The sequence below is a fragment of the Gossypium arboreum genome, chromosome 10 (assembly GCF_025698485.1).
Source record: "Gossypium arboreum isolate Shixiya-1 chromosome 10, ASM2569848v2, whole genome shotgun sequence".
Lineage (NCBI taxonomy): Eukaryota > Viridiplantae > Streptophyta > Magnoliopsida > Malvales > Malvaceae > Gossypium > Gossypium arboreum.
The window spans coordinates 28,068,466-28,085,915 of record NC_069079.1 but is presented as its reverse complement, the minus strand read 5'-3'; the positions used below and the strand labels follow the sequence as shown (position 1 = coordinate 28,085,915).

The window sequence follows — 17,450 nt, the reverse complement described above, 5'->3', positions numbered from 1 at the left end:
TAAATGAAAAATTTTTATTTTAGGGATCAATTCCTACCAACCCCTAGTTACACCCTTGAATTAATACAAAGAAAAGATTTTTTCAAAATGTGATTCAACATCACAACTAAAATAAATTGAATAAAAATTAATTTAAAATATAGGTTATAATATTAGCTCACCATTATTAAAAATGATGTTTCATTTTTTTAGGTCATTATCTCAACATCACCGTATTTTCTCGAAACCTTTGTCATTCGAATATGACTCAATATTTCATAAAAGTAAAAGTTATTAAATAATATTAAAAGTTAAATATTTTTTCATTAAATATCATTTGAAAGGAAGTAAAACCTATCAAATAATACTAAAAACTATTTTTCATGAAATGTTAAATCTTAATTTTAATTGCTATATAACTGTAACATTAATTAAGTAGTAAATATATAATCTAAAACATATGTATATATATAATTTTATCTAACAAATTTTATTTAATTCCAGTTTAATAATAATAATAATAAAAGAGGATACAAATTATTTAATTATAATTAAGTGTTTAATTAATATTATTCAATATTTCTACGAAAGGTCTTTTCCTTTATGCGAGTAAGATTAATATATCATTTTGTTGAACGTGACGATAAAAGTAAAAAAGAAGAGGTTAATTATCATATTAATTATTAATTTAAAATAATAAATGAAATTTAATGCTAATTCAATATTTATATGATTTTATCTAATGAGTCACTTTAATATAGATTTTGTAATATAATGAATAATAAAAGGTATTTATTTTGACTAAAAGTTTCTCTAAATTCCTACATATATATTATAGATTATAGTTAATTATATGGTAAAAATATTATGGAGGTTTCTATATTAGAAGTCGGATTGCATTTTGCCTTTTCTATTCAATAAATTAGTAAATTAGTCACTATAAGTTAAAAAAAGTTTAAATTGACCATTCAGTTAAAAATTCCATCCATACGTGCTATTGAATGATTATTTAAATTTTATTTAAAGTTTTTTAATGCAAGTGAGTGAAACTAAAGGATGAGTAGGATTAGGCAAAAGTACCATGGAGGCCCTTGTTTGAGGAGCCGGATTGCATTTTGCCCCCTCTATTCAAAAAAATGAGCAAATTAGTCTTTGTAATCTAGATCAAAGAGCAACTTGGCCATTCTATTAAAAATTCCATGCATTTCTACTTTTAAGCGATGACGTGACTAATGAAACAACCGGGTAACGATATTTGGTGTGCCATATTTTATCACATCAACAAATATTTAAAAACAAATATTTAAAATTAAAAAATCTCAAAAATAAATATATTTTAATAATTATTTAAAAATATCTAAGATGAATCTAGACAAATGGTTGTCCATGTTCATTTGAACATGGACAAAGGTTATCTATATTCATCATGGATGTAGTTTTTAAAATAATTATAAATTTTATAGCAAATTATTTAAAACTATTAAAATTTTAATAATTTTATAAAAAATATAAATCTAGCTTTTTTACTTCAATAATATAAAATAATAATAATAATTAATAGCTTAAATAGTATGTCCATGAGATTATTTACCAAAATAGTATGTTTGCTACAGTGTTCTGCTAGTGCCGCTTGACAAATTGGCGGCACATGATTGAAATGTGATGACCTAAAATATTTAGGGACCTAATATGCAAATTTTCCATTTTAATTGATTGCTAAAAAAGCTTTTAGGGTTAAATTGCTTCATAACCCCTTCTTATTTTCTATTTTCTTTTATTCTCCTTCAACTCAAAAATAGAGAAGCCTATTACCAATTAGTCCAAAAGTTTTTCTACAAAAAATATTTTTGTAAAAGATTTGATTCAACTGAAAATAAATTTGATTTATTTATATTAAAAAATATATTTTTCAAATTATTTTATTCCAGTTAGAATAAAATTTTGAAAAATAATTTAACAAAAGAATTATTTTTGAAAAGAAAAGAAAATTTATTTCCAGTTTTAATTGACTTTTATAAAATTAATTTTGGTAAAAAACTTTTGGACTAATTGCTAATAAACTTCTGTGTTGAAGGAGAGCAAAATAAAATAGTAAATAAGAAAAGGTTATGAAGCAATTTAACCTTTTGAAGGTGTAATAAAAAATGGAAAAAGTCAAATCATCCATATAAATGAATTTTTTTTAAGAGTAAAAAGTCAATTTCTAATTTTAAAATAATTAAAAAATGTTATAACAGGTGGAACGAAAATGGAGAGGTCTACAATACGTCCCTCTCAACTCTCACCATGAAGCATTAAAGAAAAAGCAGACATATTTTTGGGGATGGGCCCACAATTGGCATTAGTAAACCTTAGTTTTATGGTTTTGAGAGGACGGAACGGACACGCTTCTACCAATAACTAAATAACATGTGATCAAAACTCTCTCCACTTCCCCTGTCTTTCTTCCATTTTCCTTCAACCCAAAGCTTTAAACAATAAAACAAACAAAATATATTGGCTTGGGTGTTTATGATTCCCGACCACACAACGTAATCCATTTAACTTTCCCACTCAGCAATCATTTAGCTTCTGCTTTCTTCCATCTTCTCTAACTTCAATCCATTGTTTTAAGAGGAAACTGGAAGGGGGATTTCAGATAAAACTCTCTCTCGCCTTCTATACGTATGTTCACTATCTAATTAATTTCCATCAAGGGTTTCTGTTTTGTATTTTTGGGTTTGCTTCTTTTCCTGGGTATTTTATTTTTTTGTCTTGCTTCTGGTTTTAATGTTCTTTGGCTTGCCTGCTAACTTAAACTTATTATCATTTTGGATTAAAATGATCTTTCGTTTTAGTTTAGTGTATGGTATGGCGTCGAATTATGTAATTTTAGCTGAAGCTGTTAATGCTTTAATGGGCTTTTTGTGCTTAAAACAGTAATTTGTTCGCTTCAAATTATTGATTCTAAACTCTGTTGATCTTTCTAGGGTTTGATATGTATAATTTTTTTTACTATATGTGCCATTTTTACCATTGATTGCATCTATAGAATTGATGTTTCATAGTATACATGTTTCCTGGTATTGGAATCCTGGGTGTTCCTCAAGTGTCTCCCACTTTACCAACTCACATTGCACTGATCATCCATGAATTAGTCAAGGTTTTCAGAACTGGGCCAGTGATCGAACCGGTCATACCACCGGTTCTTGGTCTGACCAGTTTATCAGGTTCAATTGAATAAAAAATTAAAAAATAGGAAAAACAACCGGTTTGTGGGTCAACTAGTCCAACCCCCTTTTTCGACCATTACCCCAGCCAGTTCCCAATCTAACTGGTCTGGTTTAGAAAACAGTGGGATTAGTTTCTATGGACCATAAACCAGACATGAAAGATACCTTGGTTCCACCAAAAAAAGTCTTCTACCTTTTCCTGTGATTCATGTTTTGTGTCTTTTGGTTAAAACTTAACAAGTTTATGCATCTAGTAGAGGCTTGGCAGAATGAAGACCGGAAATTAGGACAATTTGAGTATCAATGAAGATTCCATGATTTTTTCTGTTTTGCTTACCTTTTAAATTATAAATTTTGGCTCAACTTTGATGTTGTTTGAGCATGAGAGGAGACCACATGGTGGCCTCCGAAGAGACTAATGTAAGTTATATAAGATTCAGACAGTGACTTTTTGTATGTCTTGGCGTTAAATGATTTTTTTTTTTTAAATGTAGTAGTATAAGGCCTTGTTCATTCAAATAGGTCACCTAGGTGAGCAATTAGATTAAGGGCCTTCTCCGATTAACTCTTTCCTTTTTGTCAGAGTTGGCATCATTTGAATGCAATTACTAAATCTAATTATACTAATTTAAGTTATTTAGCATTTCCCTGTTGGGCTATGATATGCGTGTGTGTCTAAACTGAGCTTCCTAAAATGTTGGTTCTGTTCTTGTAAGAGATTAGTAATTTAAATCTACTTATGTTCAGATAAGTGTTTAGAGGTAATTGCAAACAGAAGACAGTGGAAGAAATCCAACTGCTGTTCTGCTAAGGTTGATTGATGGTCATTATGGATTTAAAAGGAATAACTTGGGTTGGTCATGTATATCAGAAATTTGAAGCCATGTGCCTAGAGGCAGAAGAAATTATGTACCAGGTATGCTCCATTCGATAATCTCTCTTGTATCTTCCCCAACCTTTTTCATGTCCAAAGGAGGCTCTATGTGTTCAATTCATGAGAACCCTGGTAGAATGTTGTCACACCTTCTCAGCATTTGATCTTTTTCCCTTGTTTTTGCTGTGTTCCATATAAGTAACTGTCTTTGGCACGGCTTTCTTGCAAAATTATGTATTACTATGTTTGGGCTTCTTATTTCATTTAACTTGTATCTGTATAGAGCCTTCCTTGTTATGCCATGTTGATGTGCTTGATACTCACTTGTAGCCTTTGATTCCCCACCCCCTTAAGTCCTGTGTACTCTCATATAAGTTTATTACAGAATTCCATTGACTCATTATTTTTGGGAACAGGACACAGTTAAATATGTGGAGGATCAGGTGCAGACTGTAGGTGCTAGTGTCAAAAGGTTCTACTCAGATGTAATGCAGGATGTGATGCAGGATTTGCTTCTCCCATCTTCAGTGGAGCCTGTGAAAGCAGTGGCTGCTTCTGACACGGCAATAGAGAAAAATGCTGGGACATTCAAAAAGCCTCAGGTGGGTTTAAAGGTGGCTGCTGTGAAGGATGAGGGTGAGCAGTTAATTGAAGATTCAGAAGTAACTTCTGATGTTATTGAAAATGCTGCCCATGTGCCTTCGTCCTGCCAGCTTCACATGGTAGATAACATATTTCACTCTTGCCCTTGGAGTTTTATGGAAAGAGAATCCTCTTACTTTCTTTCTAGGGAGCATAACAACAGGAGCATGCTTGTCAAGGCAAATGTTGAAAATTTACCTGCAGCTGGGGCTGAGACAGTTTCTGAAGTTGCTTGTATGGGGAATGAAGTCGGCAGGTTGTCATCATTTTCTGGAAATGCTAATGCAAACATTGAAGAGTCATGTCAGCAGATACCCACAACATCAACCAGTGTTACAGTTGGAGAAGATGATTGTGACTCAATAGAAGAAAGTTGTAATGAAATTGAATCTGCAAGTGAGTCTGTGCCTGAAACTTTAGACAATGATTTACAGTTGTTTGAATCGATTGGGATAAAAATGGATGGGAGATGTTCATCCTCGGTAATTGGATCAGCAGAACCAAATGGTGATAATTCCTAACTTTATTGCATTAAAATTTTTCCTACGTTATTGTTGCTATTGTTGATTTAGATTTAGCAACTGCAGGAAGTTGTTCAAATGCTGGAATGATTTCTTTAATAGGATGCTCACTGAATAGTGACAGTCAAGAAGAGGAATTTCCTATAAAATTGATTTTGCTTCCTGTCCAAGTATCTATATATCATTTAGCTACAGTTCATAAACTTTACTGTTAAGAAGATTAGAAAAATTCATTTATTGGCATTGGTAACTATGATTTTAGTGAAATTCTTCCAAAAGGTTCAGCAATTCCGCTACTTGTGTTTTCTTTTTGGAACATGACCATTAGTTAACAATGGCAAGCCATCTTTGTTTCTTCTAAAGCCATGCCAGTTTCCTTTTTCTTATCAATATTTTTTGTTAACCCTTTTGGGGTACCCTTTTTTTTGGCTATTCTAGGATATAGTTTCCCAGATGATACTTGCTTTATTTGTCCTTGTTTTATTTTTGCTAAATGTTTTATATTGTAGCTGTTACAATTTAGTACAATCTCAACTAGTTTAAGGGACATCTTTTATAATGCATTGATAAGGAAAATATTTGGTGTGTTAAATTTTCTATGTATTCAATAGCTTAATATAATTGTAAATAGAAAATTTCAAAAAGAAAAATGTTGAATAGGATAAGTCAGTAATTTTAATGCTGAACATGTTAAGTCGATTTTATTTTAAAAATAATCTATGTTTGAACTAATTTTCTCTTCTTTTCAGTTACAAAAACATGAGATATTGAAATCAGCCCTTTGAATTTATCTGGAATTATCAATAACAATATAAAATTTATGTTAATAAGGTTAAAAACATAAAATGATTAATTTTCAAAATTCAACAAGTACAGTTATCAACAATATAAATTATATTTGGTGCTTAATTTTATTAACATGCCAAATAATACTTTTAGTACAAATTAGTTATTATAATTGAGTAATCTTTTTCCTAGTTTATCAAACTACACCGAAGTCTCCATGTATAGAGAAATCCTATTTATGCATTATGACCTTTGACTTACAGCTTATAAGAGTACTTCAAAGCATTTTTCCTCATGGTTTTTAGGATTATACATAAAGTTATGTTATATATAACAAGCTTCAGCTAAAATGGTTTGGCAACACCTTTCTAAAATGGGTCATGTTGAATTCAGGTGTTCAAGAATAAGGTGTGGTTCTAGTTTTGAAAGTCTTTTCCCTGCCTACCTTCTCCCTGTCCACCTGCCCTTTTACTGAACATTGAATAAAATTGGTATCAAATCCTTACATATGTTTTTCTTTTTCCATTTTCGCTTAATGACATTGTTATTTATCTGGTGCTTTCTCTTTGTTTGCAATTGGAGCTTTTATGTACTAGTTGCTGTCAACCTTTTCTTTATAATTTGAGAAACTTTTATTTATTAATGGGTCGTGGTAGAACTGGAATTTGTATGCTGGAACTCATATAAAGATAAGGTATTCAAATTTACAGGTTTTGTTATGTTAGAGCCTCCTAGTACTGGTTTTACCAATTTAAATTGCGATTGTTGCATTGCATCTTGGTGAGTCCCGTATACTTAAATTTGTTTATGATTGGTAGCTGTGATATATGTACTGTATGTTGGGTTTTTAATTTCTTATGTGATTCTCCACTATGTTTACTTAGTTGTACATTCTTTGTTCAAGTCCTTTCAATAGTTCAATCTATGTTATGCATCAATTTTGTGAACTGTATTTGTTTCATTAGTTCAGTATTGGAATTTAAGCATTACTTCTTTGCATTTTTTAAAGCTGATAAAGTCTTGAAAATGACTCAGACTAAATCCTTCTTTTATTTGTTTATAACTACTGATCATCTTGAGGTTAGCTTCAATCAAATTTGAGGTGTTCTCTTTACTGCACCAAGAAGAAACATAAGTTATTTTCCTTAGTTTGCAATGAAACATCCCCATAGTATGTTGCCTTTATTCCCACCACCTGCTAATCATACACTTTATCATGTTGCATGATCAAACTTTGAGACCATGCCATTATTTCCTTTTGCTTATCATTTCACGCATTGGATCTCCAATAAGGCTTCAAAGTTCAAACACCTGAAGCTGGTAGTAATTTGCGACTCTGGATTTTGTGGTTTCACTTGGCAGGAAAGAACCGTCAGAAATATCTAGGTTTACTTATGATTATTTTGGTTGAAAGCTTTACTTGGTCCAAAAGCATGTTTGAAAGGGCTTTCATTGGTTAAACTTGCCCCTTATTTATGTGTGATAAATTACATTTCTGTGTGCTTGGACTCTTGAGGATGGAATTATTGCTTTCATTTGTCTTTTCACTGTTGGGAAGATGCTCTTAGAAATTTGACTTCTGTTGTTAAAGAGTTTTTTTTTTTTTTCTTTTTGTTTCTTTGGGCATCAGTTTTGGTCCAAGTATAAAAGTCATGGAAGGAACTCATTTCAGTATAGTCAATGGAAGTAGTCTCTGTTGTGGTTTTCGGGTAGAGGTAATCCTATGATTGGTACCCACCTCAGCTCCAAGCCTAGACCCATACCTTATGTGTGCCTTTTACCAATATCCTAGTTTCTAATGTACTCTATTGCTATATTGCATTGAATAGAAGGGAATAAGTCATAAACTATTGGATTATTCCAGTGAAATAAAACAAAAATAAAAATGCGATGCATAGGCTACTGCATCTGCCTACTAGCACCAAGCTTTACAAATCTTGGCCAGAAAAAAATATTTCCAGTTTCTAAATTGTTTTGTGAAAATGCAAAAATTGCTTCATATTAAATAGTTTTAAATATTTATTATGTAAAATAAATAACAAAAATATTACAGTAAGTATCTTGTTCAATTATTACATCTATTGTATTATCATCTTTAAATGTATACATTGAGTCAGCTTTAAAAATACAAATTCTTGGGAAATTATTACACAAGTAATATATGCAAGTTTGTTTTTATCTTTGTCTGTTTCTGCTAAGCTGTATGGTATAATTCGTGTCGTGAACTTTGCAGGACAATCAAATAACTGGACCATGGATAGCTCAGGGAGTGCTGTTGGTAGGAAAGAAAGTGGAACAGTTCCACCATTGGATAAAACAGGAGTTGATGAAAGTTGTATCATTGTGAATGAAGCTGAACTTCATTGTCATCCTCATAGGCAAGGCAAACACAGACCTTACCAGGTGCTTTCACATTCCTGTTTGTTTTTTCATGCTGCTCCTGCCCCCCTTGTGATATTCAGTTGATGATTCCCTCTTCTTCCAGAAAAAGATTCGTGATGCTATTTCTTCACGAATGAGGTCAGCAAGGAAAATGGAGTACAAACAACTTGCTAAATGGTATGGGGATGTTGGAAAATGTGATGAGGACTCCAAGGGGAGCTCAATGTCTGCACAAACAAGAGAGGTTACAAGGAGATCATCAACTCAAGATTTGTTGGATTCAGAGTGGGAGCTTCTTTAAGTGGAGGATGGCAGCTTTGTATACATCTTTAAGTAAAACCTTGCTGAAATGCTGATCAAATTGTACCCAAACTTACACTTCTATAATAAGATTTACAATAATGTTGCTAAAGGACAACAAGTGTAATATCGAAAGGTCACAATGGTCTGATAAGTACAAGACCTTAAATACCCGTATGTAATACCCTGCGATATATCTGTATATATGTTTACTATATTTGAGTACGTAAATGATCCATTGTTGTCATGAATGGCCCAAACTACAATATAGAGAAAGCATTCTTTGAAGCAATTAGGCGATATACAGTATATGTAATTTCCTTATGTTATTACACTAATACCCAAACAAAACATAAAAGTTGATAACGTCTTGGGCTGTGTACACAGATGGTTGAGTAAATAAATGGGGCATTCAGAAACCTTATCACTTAGCGATTAGAGTTGGCAAATGGATAGCTTTAATAAGGTTGAGATTGAGTTGTCTTTCTATTTGGATTATTTAAGGTTTAGATTAGTATCATTTTTTGGATTGGAATTATTTTGGGATCAAATAATTCGTATTTAAATTAATTTGAGTAAAGTAGATTTAAACAAATTTATATAATTTTAATGTTTTATAAATTATAAATATTTTATTTCTACGAGGACTAATTCATATTCGCTTCCTAAACAATAGAAATTTTTATAAAGATGTTTTATTATAATAGATATTTTATATATCATAACTAAAGTGTATATTTTATGCAATATTTATGATTACTTAATATGTGCTAATTTTATATACATAATTAATATTATTATATAATATTAAAATTTTAACAATATTTTACATATTATTAGTCATATACATTTCTAGTAATATATTAATTTAATGAATGATACATAACCATTGATATTGTAATTTGTATTATTATATTACGTAATATTATATTGGGTCAAATTCTATCATTAGATCATGTATTGTAGATATTTGTGTTTTAATTTGATTAATTTTAGTTTCCGTACTTTTTAAAATTTGAAAATTTAATCTTGACCAAAAAGTAGTCATTAAATCTGTTTGGTTAAATTGTACTATTATTCTTGTATTACATGTAAATTTTGAGATTTAGTTCATATTTTTCAATTAGATCATTATTAGTTGTTATATTTTTTAATTTCAAAATTTTAGTTTTAATGTAAACTACAATCGTTAAATCTAATAATTGGTTTTTTGTGAATAATATGTAGAGATGACAAGCTGACATGACATTATATATACGATAATATGTTTGACATATCAAATTTTAAAAATAACAGAACTTAATTAATTTGATAGTTGTCATTTGGTCAAGACTAAAAATTTAAAATTCTAAAAGTACAAGGAATTGAAAATGACTAAATTATAGTATAGGTACTAAATCCACAACCTACTCAAAGTACAATGTCTAATAGCAAAATTTTGACCTATTATATTGTGCAATGACCCGGTTTTTAACGGTGTCGTAAAATTCGATTTTAGACCGAATTAGTTGAGTTGAGTTAGTAAGTAATAAAGTAGAATAATTACGAGTCAAAGTATGGATAGGAAAGGTAAAATTATTAGGTGTTATTGAATTAAATCGATTAATAAAAATAGTATAGGGACTAAATTGATTAGTGTCTAAAATGAAGGAAAATTGATTTTTAAATGGAAATTAACTAAGGTTCTATTAGCAATTAAACCATTTTCGTAAGTTATGTTAATGCTTAAATAAACCACTTCTCGTGGTTTTCCACTGACTTATATAATGGTTACTTAATAAGTAAATTAGTGAATATTAACTTGATCACTTACCTTAACTAAGCTAATTACTTGCAAGTTATATATATGCATAAGATACTGGGAGAGAGAAAGTGGAGTTAAAACATCACCTATTCTCTCATCCTCATCACCGATTGCCTAAGGAAACAAAAGAAGAAAAATTTTCTTTCAATTCCTCCATAGCCAAATATAGCCAAGGGAAAATTTGGTGAGTTACCATCGAATCCTTAGTTAAATTTTAGTTAAATTATGATAGATGTTAACAACCCATTATGTAATTTAGTGAATTTAATTTTAAGTTTTATTAATGAAAAACTTAAAGAAATTAAGGTTGAAATTCATGCATGTTGATAGTAATTAAGATTATAGTTTTATATGTTCAAATTTAAGTGAAAAGTGTTAAAAGTAAGCTGCATAGATCATATAGTTAAATTTTGTGTAATTAATGACCTAATTGTAGGGGATGAAAGCTTTGAGGTTTAATAATAAATAATGGTTGTAGGAGTTTCCTGTACTATATTTATAAAGTTGAATTTAAGTTTGATAGGGTGAATTGTGAGATATTAACATTTTGAAAGTTAAGGCTATTAGGACTAAAATGAATAAAGTACATTCATGTTTAATTATTATATTTTTGTAACAGCTTATTTTCAGTGAAATCGGAACAGTGGTTTCGGGACCACAAATCCTAGTTCAAAAAGAAAAATATTTTAATATTATTTTATGGTCGAATTATGATAGAAATATCTTATGAAAATTTCCTTAGGAAAATTTTACCGATTACATGTTTAATTGATAAAGAATCAAATTGCATGAAATGCAAAAGTTGAGTTCTAGTAGCTATAATTATCAAATAGCTATGAAATTCAAAATTGTAGGTCCTTATATGGCAAATAGACCATTAAGAGGGGTTAGTAGATAAGTATAATGATTCATCCATGGAAAATTAAATAAAGAAAAAGACGAAATTGGAAAGATGAAAAATAAAGATGAAAAATAATAAAATAAAAGAAAATATCATCATTTATATCATCTTTCCCAAAATTAAATACATGGAAACCCTTACTAAGAGAAGATAACTCAAGCAAGCTTACTTGGCTTAATTGGGTAAGTAATCTTGTCCCGTTAATTTTTATGTTTCCGAGATTGTAATAGCTTAATTTAGTTATCTTAGGGATTAATTTGAAAAGTATTAAAGTTTTGCCATGGATGAATATGCATGAATTATGAAATTTATGGTAGAAAATGAAAAATTGTTGATAGATAAACAACTTTTGTAAAGTGAATTTTTATGAAATTGTGATTTGGGGACTAAATTGTAAAGATGTAAAATTCATCAATAAATTCTAAATTTTATGAAATACATGAGCTGTTAATGTTACATATAAAAATCAGTTAGGCTTGGAATAAGGATTAAATTGCGTGAATTTCATTTCCCTAGCCGAGGGACAAAATCGTCATTAATTAAAAGTATAGGGGCAAAATGGTAAATTTACCTAAGATGTGAATTGAATTGAATATGAATTGTATTAAATTGAGTTAAATTTACTCGTATAGATGTAGATAGACAAAATACGAAATTAGATCGACGAAAAGAGAAAGTGTCGGATTAGTAGACAACAAATCAACGAATACTTGTCAATGTAAGTTCGTGTAACTCAATTGTATACATTTATATGTTTAAATTGAATGTTATGTATATGTATTTTATAATTTACATGAATGAAAATCAATCACATATCCGATAATGCTCGATAAGTATTAAATCCCGATTGAATAAATGAAATTCGATGGATACAGGGTTCCTGAATTGGTTGTGGTCCTGCATATGTTGCAGACACACCATAGCTCGAAAGAGCGTCCTGTTATTAGCCCTCTTGAGCTTTTCGTTATATGGTTCTTGCGAGATTCCCGTTAATAGCTCTTCGGAGCATCCCGATTGGTCGTGATCAGGCATGTGTTGTGGGCACACCGCAACTTTTATGAGCATCTTGTTATATAGCTCTTCGCGAGCTTTCCAATTAAAGACTCTTTGTGAGCTTCTTGATTAATGACTCTCTGGAGCTACGTGATATGGCTTGCTTGAACTTCCCGATATATGGCTATCTGGAGTTTCCCGATTAATGGCTCTTCGAAGTTACCCATTATTGGCTCGCATGAGCTTCTTGATTATGACTCTTATGAGCTTCCCGTTAATGGCTCTCAGGAGCTTCCTGTTATATTGCTCGCAAGATGGCTTCTCGATTATGTGCTCTAATGAGCACCCCTGAATATAAATTGATAGATTTTAGATTCGTACACTTCATGTTTACTACCCTTGTATCCATCGATATTTTAAATGATTAAACAAGTAAAGTTCCGACATGAGATGAAATGAATTCAAGACGAATTACTATGAGAAATATTTAAAGTACAAAGATATGATATGTAGATGTTCATGGATACTTGAAGTGATAAATACATGTATGTGGAAATTGAATATTAATGAGCTCATTCATGTTTCCTGGTATTTATGTGAATTACATGACTAACATGCTTGATGAGGATATGTGTTTAGGCAATTGGTCAAATTGGTTGAAGCATGTTTAGTTAGCTTACTTTAAATGTGAAATAAATGGTACGTTAATTTCCTGTTATATGAACTTACTAAGAAATGCTTACTTTATTTTATTTCCTCTGTTTTATAATAACCCGGAAGCTTTTTCAGGTTGAAAGTTGGTCGGAGCCACATCACACTATCAATCGCCTTTTTTTGGTATATTTATTAAATCAACTTTGACATAATGGTATGTATACGTTAAGTTGGTCATTGATGGCATGTAAATGTTTTGTTGTGATTAACAATTTGGATGGCTTATGTTTGATACATTTTGATATATTTGTTTTGGTATAATTGATTGATGGTTAACTAATAGGCAAATTGTAACATTGCTTGAGTTGGTATAGATATGAATATATATATATATAAGTGATCAAATTGTTAAGCATGGATACTTGATTATATAAGATGCTATGATATGTATAAGACTTGGTTATGGCCTGATTCAAATGTTTTATATTGGATTGGGAATGTGATTAAGTGTTTATGTAGGTGGAAGACAAGTTTGGGTGAGAAATAAGGCTTGGAAATGACCTTATTTTGTCCACACGAGCAGAGATACGGGCATTTTTCTTAACCTTATATGACACATGACCTAGCACATGGGCTTGTGTTTTGGCCGTGTGTCCCCTGCATCTTTAAAATTTCAAAACAGAATGTTCAAAATTGATCAGACGGCCTGACACATGCGCGTGTGGCTTGGCCGTGTGACCCCTGCACCTACACGTGGCCTAGCACACGGGCTTGTGTGTAACACCCTAAACTCGGCTCGGACGCTATGGTCAAACCTGACGTGTTACATTGAAGTGTTTTAGCAAAAACTCTTCTTAAACAAAAGAAACCTTAATTAACTTAAAAAAATAAACACACCTTTCAATTGCGGAAACGTAGAAAACATACTATAATTTAGGAATCCCAAGTTCAACTTCTCGTAATTACAATGAAAATAATAATTCAAGTAATAATAGCATAATGAAAACCTTATTACAATCTGGTCTGAAACATACTTAATAAAATAAAACTTATAAGCTTAAGAAAAAAAGTCCAAATTTGTCTTGCTAGCTGGTCACCCAGAGTCCCTCCAAACATCAAACTGTCTAATGAGCATCACCTGAAAATAAAATAAAAGAGGGGGTGAGTTTTCGCAAACTCAATTGTACAACCCTCGATGAAAAACAAGCATTCAAAGACAAATCATCAAATATGCAATGCAATCCCATCCAAATTATCCATCCGCTACACACCAGCTCCATCCTCTATCACACTATGTAGGGATATAAATATTGACCCACCCAGCCCACACACCAATGGTAGCCCGGTTGTGGAACTACCTTCATTTACATATTAGGCTTTAAAAGCCGTCGGTGGATCCATGATTGTCAAGCAACCATGCGAATCCCCATATACTTCCTCCGTTCCATAATTCCTACCCCATATGCAACCTAAGCAGAACGTCATATGTATGCATGTCACATTCATAAAACTTACATTCAATACCTAGGGGTATTTTGGTCATTCTCGCCTTTAGGGGCATTTCAATAATTTTCCTATAATTACGGTTTTCACTTACCTTGGCCCATGAACAAGTCTCGCAAGTTAAGATGAACGAATACTATGCACCAAGTAGGATTCCAGAGAAGAGGAGGTGGGTCATTAAGACCGCTTAAGTACCAAGCTCTCCCTAGATCCAATCCTAGACATGCATATACCCGTTGCCACACCTTAACCCTATGACTTGTCCACGGTCTCAATTAATTAATTAAGTTTTATGTAGTCATCATATACTAGGCCCAATACCCCTACATACATGCATATGGCCCACTAGGCCCAATCTTATTCAAATGGCCCATCTGGCCCAGTTCATATTCTTATGGCCCACTAGGCCTAATTCACATTCATATGGCCCATTAGGCTCAAATCATATTATATTCATGCTCACATACAAATTTCCTAACACATAGCATCACTTATTAATCCTTGCCTATTATGGGCCCAACAGCCCATCAGGCCCATTTAGCCAATTCTGGCCCATTTGGCCAATTCTAAACCCAAGTCTACGGAATTGCCCATGGATTCAGGCAACCTATTGATTTCCTCTCCACGAGTGTTAGCGCACTCGTGTGACTACCGTAGCCCAACTTTTAGCTTTTCAGCATTTCGGCTTTTGCTGATTCAATGTGTGTGTGCAGTGTATGTACACACCTGGTAGGCAAGTGTGCTGCGATTTCCTTAGCCCAAACCTAAAATCGATATCACTCAAAGATTAATCTCACATACTTATCGAATACTTTACCAAAAGCCAGAATCTCACCTTAACCTTACCTTGCGCGATAAGTATAACAACCCCTTCACTAACCACCATCAACTCTTAAATCTGCACCAATCGTAACTATTAAAACCAGAATAATAGGTGATTCATATCCAACACAAGTCCCTTTACCTTACTATGGCTATTCGGCTAACCTTAGCCAATGGATGAGGAATACTTACCAAAACCGCAACAACTAAGGGGCAATTCGGCAATGAGCTAAAATTCGAGATCCGATACTAATTCTCTACCACAGTTGATTAGAAAGAGTGAGGGACAATATTTGATACTTAGCAAAGAAATCGATTGGGAGAAAAACACTTACACTAGATTTGACTGAAGTAGAAGGAGTAGTGATTGCACCAAGGGTATTCGACCAAAGAGGTTCGACCCTTTACGATTTTGTATGGCAAAAGAGGGTTATTCAACTCCAAGGAAAAAGAAAGAAAAGTCAGCAATGAGGTAGAGGAAGAATAGAATTCGGCACAAGGAAGGAGAAAAGTAAAGAAAGGTAGAGGGTTTTTGGCTTTTAGAGAAAAGAGTTTCTAGTAACAGGGTGAAGGAAATTCGATCATTAGCTTCATACCCTAGCATTCGACACCTATTTATAAGCCTTATAGCCGAATTTTTCGATGCCCAATTCCCTATTCGGCTCCATCACTTCTCTCTTCTCATCTCCTCGTTTCCATCACTTCTCACTTCTCATCTCCTCGTTTTTCTCCCTGATAACCCCTTGATCCTTTCCTTAATTTTCTCTCCTAAACACTTCCCTTGAAGTCCATTTTCACGCCACTTCCATCCTTCTAGAAGGTCAAAATTAAACTTCTAAGAACACTAAGCTAGAATTCGAACCTTGGACCTTCTTGCTAGCTATTAACGCCACCTTCTTACACTCTAAGTGGAGTCATTTAGCCACTCCTCTGCTAGGCTCTTTGCTGCTATTTTCCCCTATCTTTATTTAAAAGCCCAACTACTTGCCAACCCTGATTCTTTTTATAATTAGCTTATAATTTCTTCTACCCCTTAATTCAAACTCAAACCTTAACCAAGACCTACCTTTGCATAATTAGCACTTAACCAGAATTGTTAAGCAAAAAAGGAAAAATTCAAGATTTCGAGATTTTTGGGGCATTACAACTCTACCCCCTAAAATAAATTTCGTCCTCGAAATTTCCAACTACTAACACATACTACAACACCACACTTCCACTGCGCACTCTAATTCCAACTTAGGTAAATAGCGCACTATGGGTAAGTACGTACCAATATTCGCCTCTAGAGCATCTCCATCCTCATGACAACGTGCTGCATAGACTAAAGCTGGCTGCCTCACCTCAGCATGATCAGCACCTCTTCCTGGTGCTCTACGACCCAAACCGTTTCCACCCCTGGCCTGATCATGGCCTCTCGGCGGTAGTTGACCACCCTTCGGTGGCTGTACACCACCTCGGTCCACGACTGGCACCTGAGCTGGCATTCTAGGGCAATTCTTGATCCTATGCTCCATAGATCCACAAGCTAAACAGGCTCCCATCCTCTTCCAACACTCGCCTACATGACCTTTCCCACAATCAGCACAAGATGGCACCCTTGAATTAACAGTAGGGGGCCCTGCTCTAACTGACCTATTATCTCTGGCTCTAGCCCTAGGCCTCTCTCTAACACCAGGAGTCTCAGCCTCCCTTTTATTCTTATCCATTTCTTTTTCTCGATTTAGGTGCTCAGCGTGCTTCACCTCCTCTGCTATCTTTTCTTTCTCTACCAACTCCGAGAAAACTCGCTCCCTCTGTGGAGCTATCAATACCCTGAGACTATCTTTTAGTCCATCCTCAAACCTAACGCAACGCTCATAATCCGTTGCCACCATAACTCTTGCATACCTACTAAGGCGTAGAAATTCCGCTTTATACTCCGCCATCGATTTGTTTCCCTGTGTTAAGTTTAGGAACTCCTTCCTTCTAGCGTCCATGTAACTTGCACCTACATACTTCCCCGGAAATGCCGCCTTGAAGAACTCCCACATGACCCGCTCAGGTTGGGTGCCTTCTTTCACTGTGAGCCACCACT

General features: G+C 33.0%; 1 protein-coding gene across 3 annotated transcripts; it reads left to right on the top strand.

Annotated features, from left to right (window-relative positions):
• Positions 1 to 2,334: 2,334 nt before the first annotated feature.
• LOC108460056 (uncharacterized) lies at positions 2,335 to 8,927 on the top strand. Of its 3 annotated transcripts, none has more exons than XM_017759438.2 (5): positions 2,335 to 2,643; positions 3,939 to 4,107; positions 4,482 to 5,214; positions 8,248 to 8,417; positions 8,500 to 8,927. In XM_017759438.2, exons 2-5 carry the CDS (start codon positions 4,012 to 4,014, stop codon positions 8,695 to 8,697), a joined length of 1,197 nt encoding a protein of 398 aa, XP_017614927.1. In that variant the 5' UTR covers positions 2,335 to 2,643; positions 3,939 to 4,011; the 3' UTR covers positions 8,698 to 8,927. The 3 variants fall into 3 exon arrangements, with proteins under 3 accessions (XP_017614927.1, XP_017614935.1, XP_052876499.1); XM_053020539.1 differs by lacking the exon at positions 2,335 to 2,643 and adding an exon at positions 2,698 to 2,715; XM_017759446.2 differs by lacking the exon at positions 3,939 to 4,107 and having other exon boundaries at positions 2,336 to 2,643.
• The last annotated feature ends 8,523 nt before the right edge of the window (positions 8,928 to 17,450 follow it).

Excerpts from the sequence above, each read along its gene's own strand:
- LOC108460056 (XM_017759438.2), top strand. The coding sequence starts at position 4,012 with ATGGTCATTATGGATTTAAAAGGAATAACTTGGGTTGGTCATGTATAT. Across the intron at positions 4,108-4,481 it reads CAGAAGAAATTATGTACCAG|GACACAGTTAAATATGTGGA; the intron begins GTATGCTCCATT and ends TTTTGGGAACAG. Across the intron at positions 8,418-8,499 it reads GCAAACACAGACCTTACCAG|AAAAAGATTCGTGATGCTAT; the intron begins GTGCTTTCACAT and ends CTCTTCTTCCAG.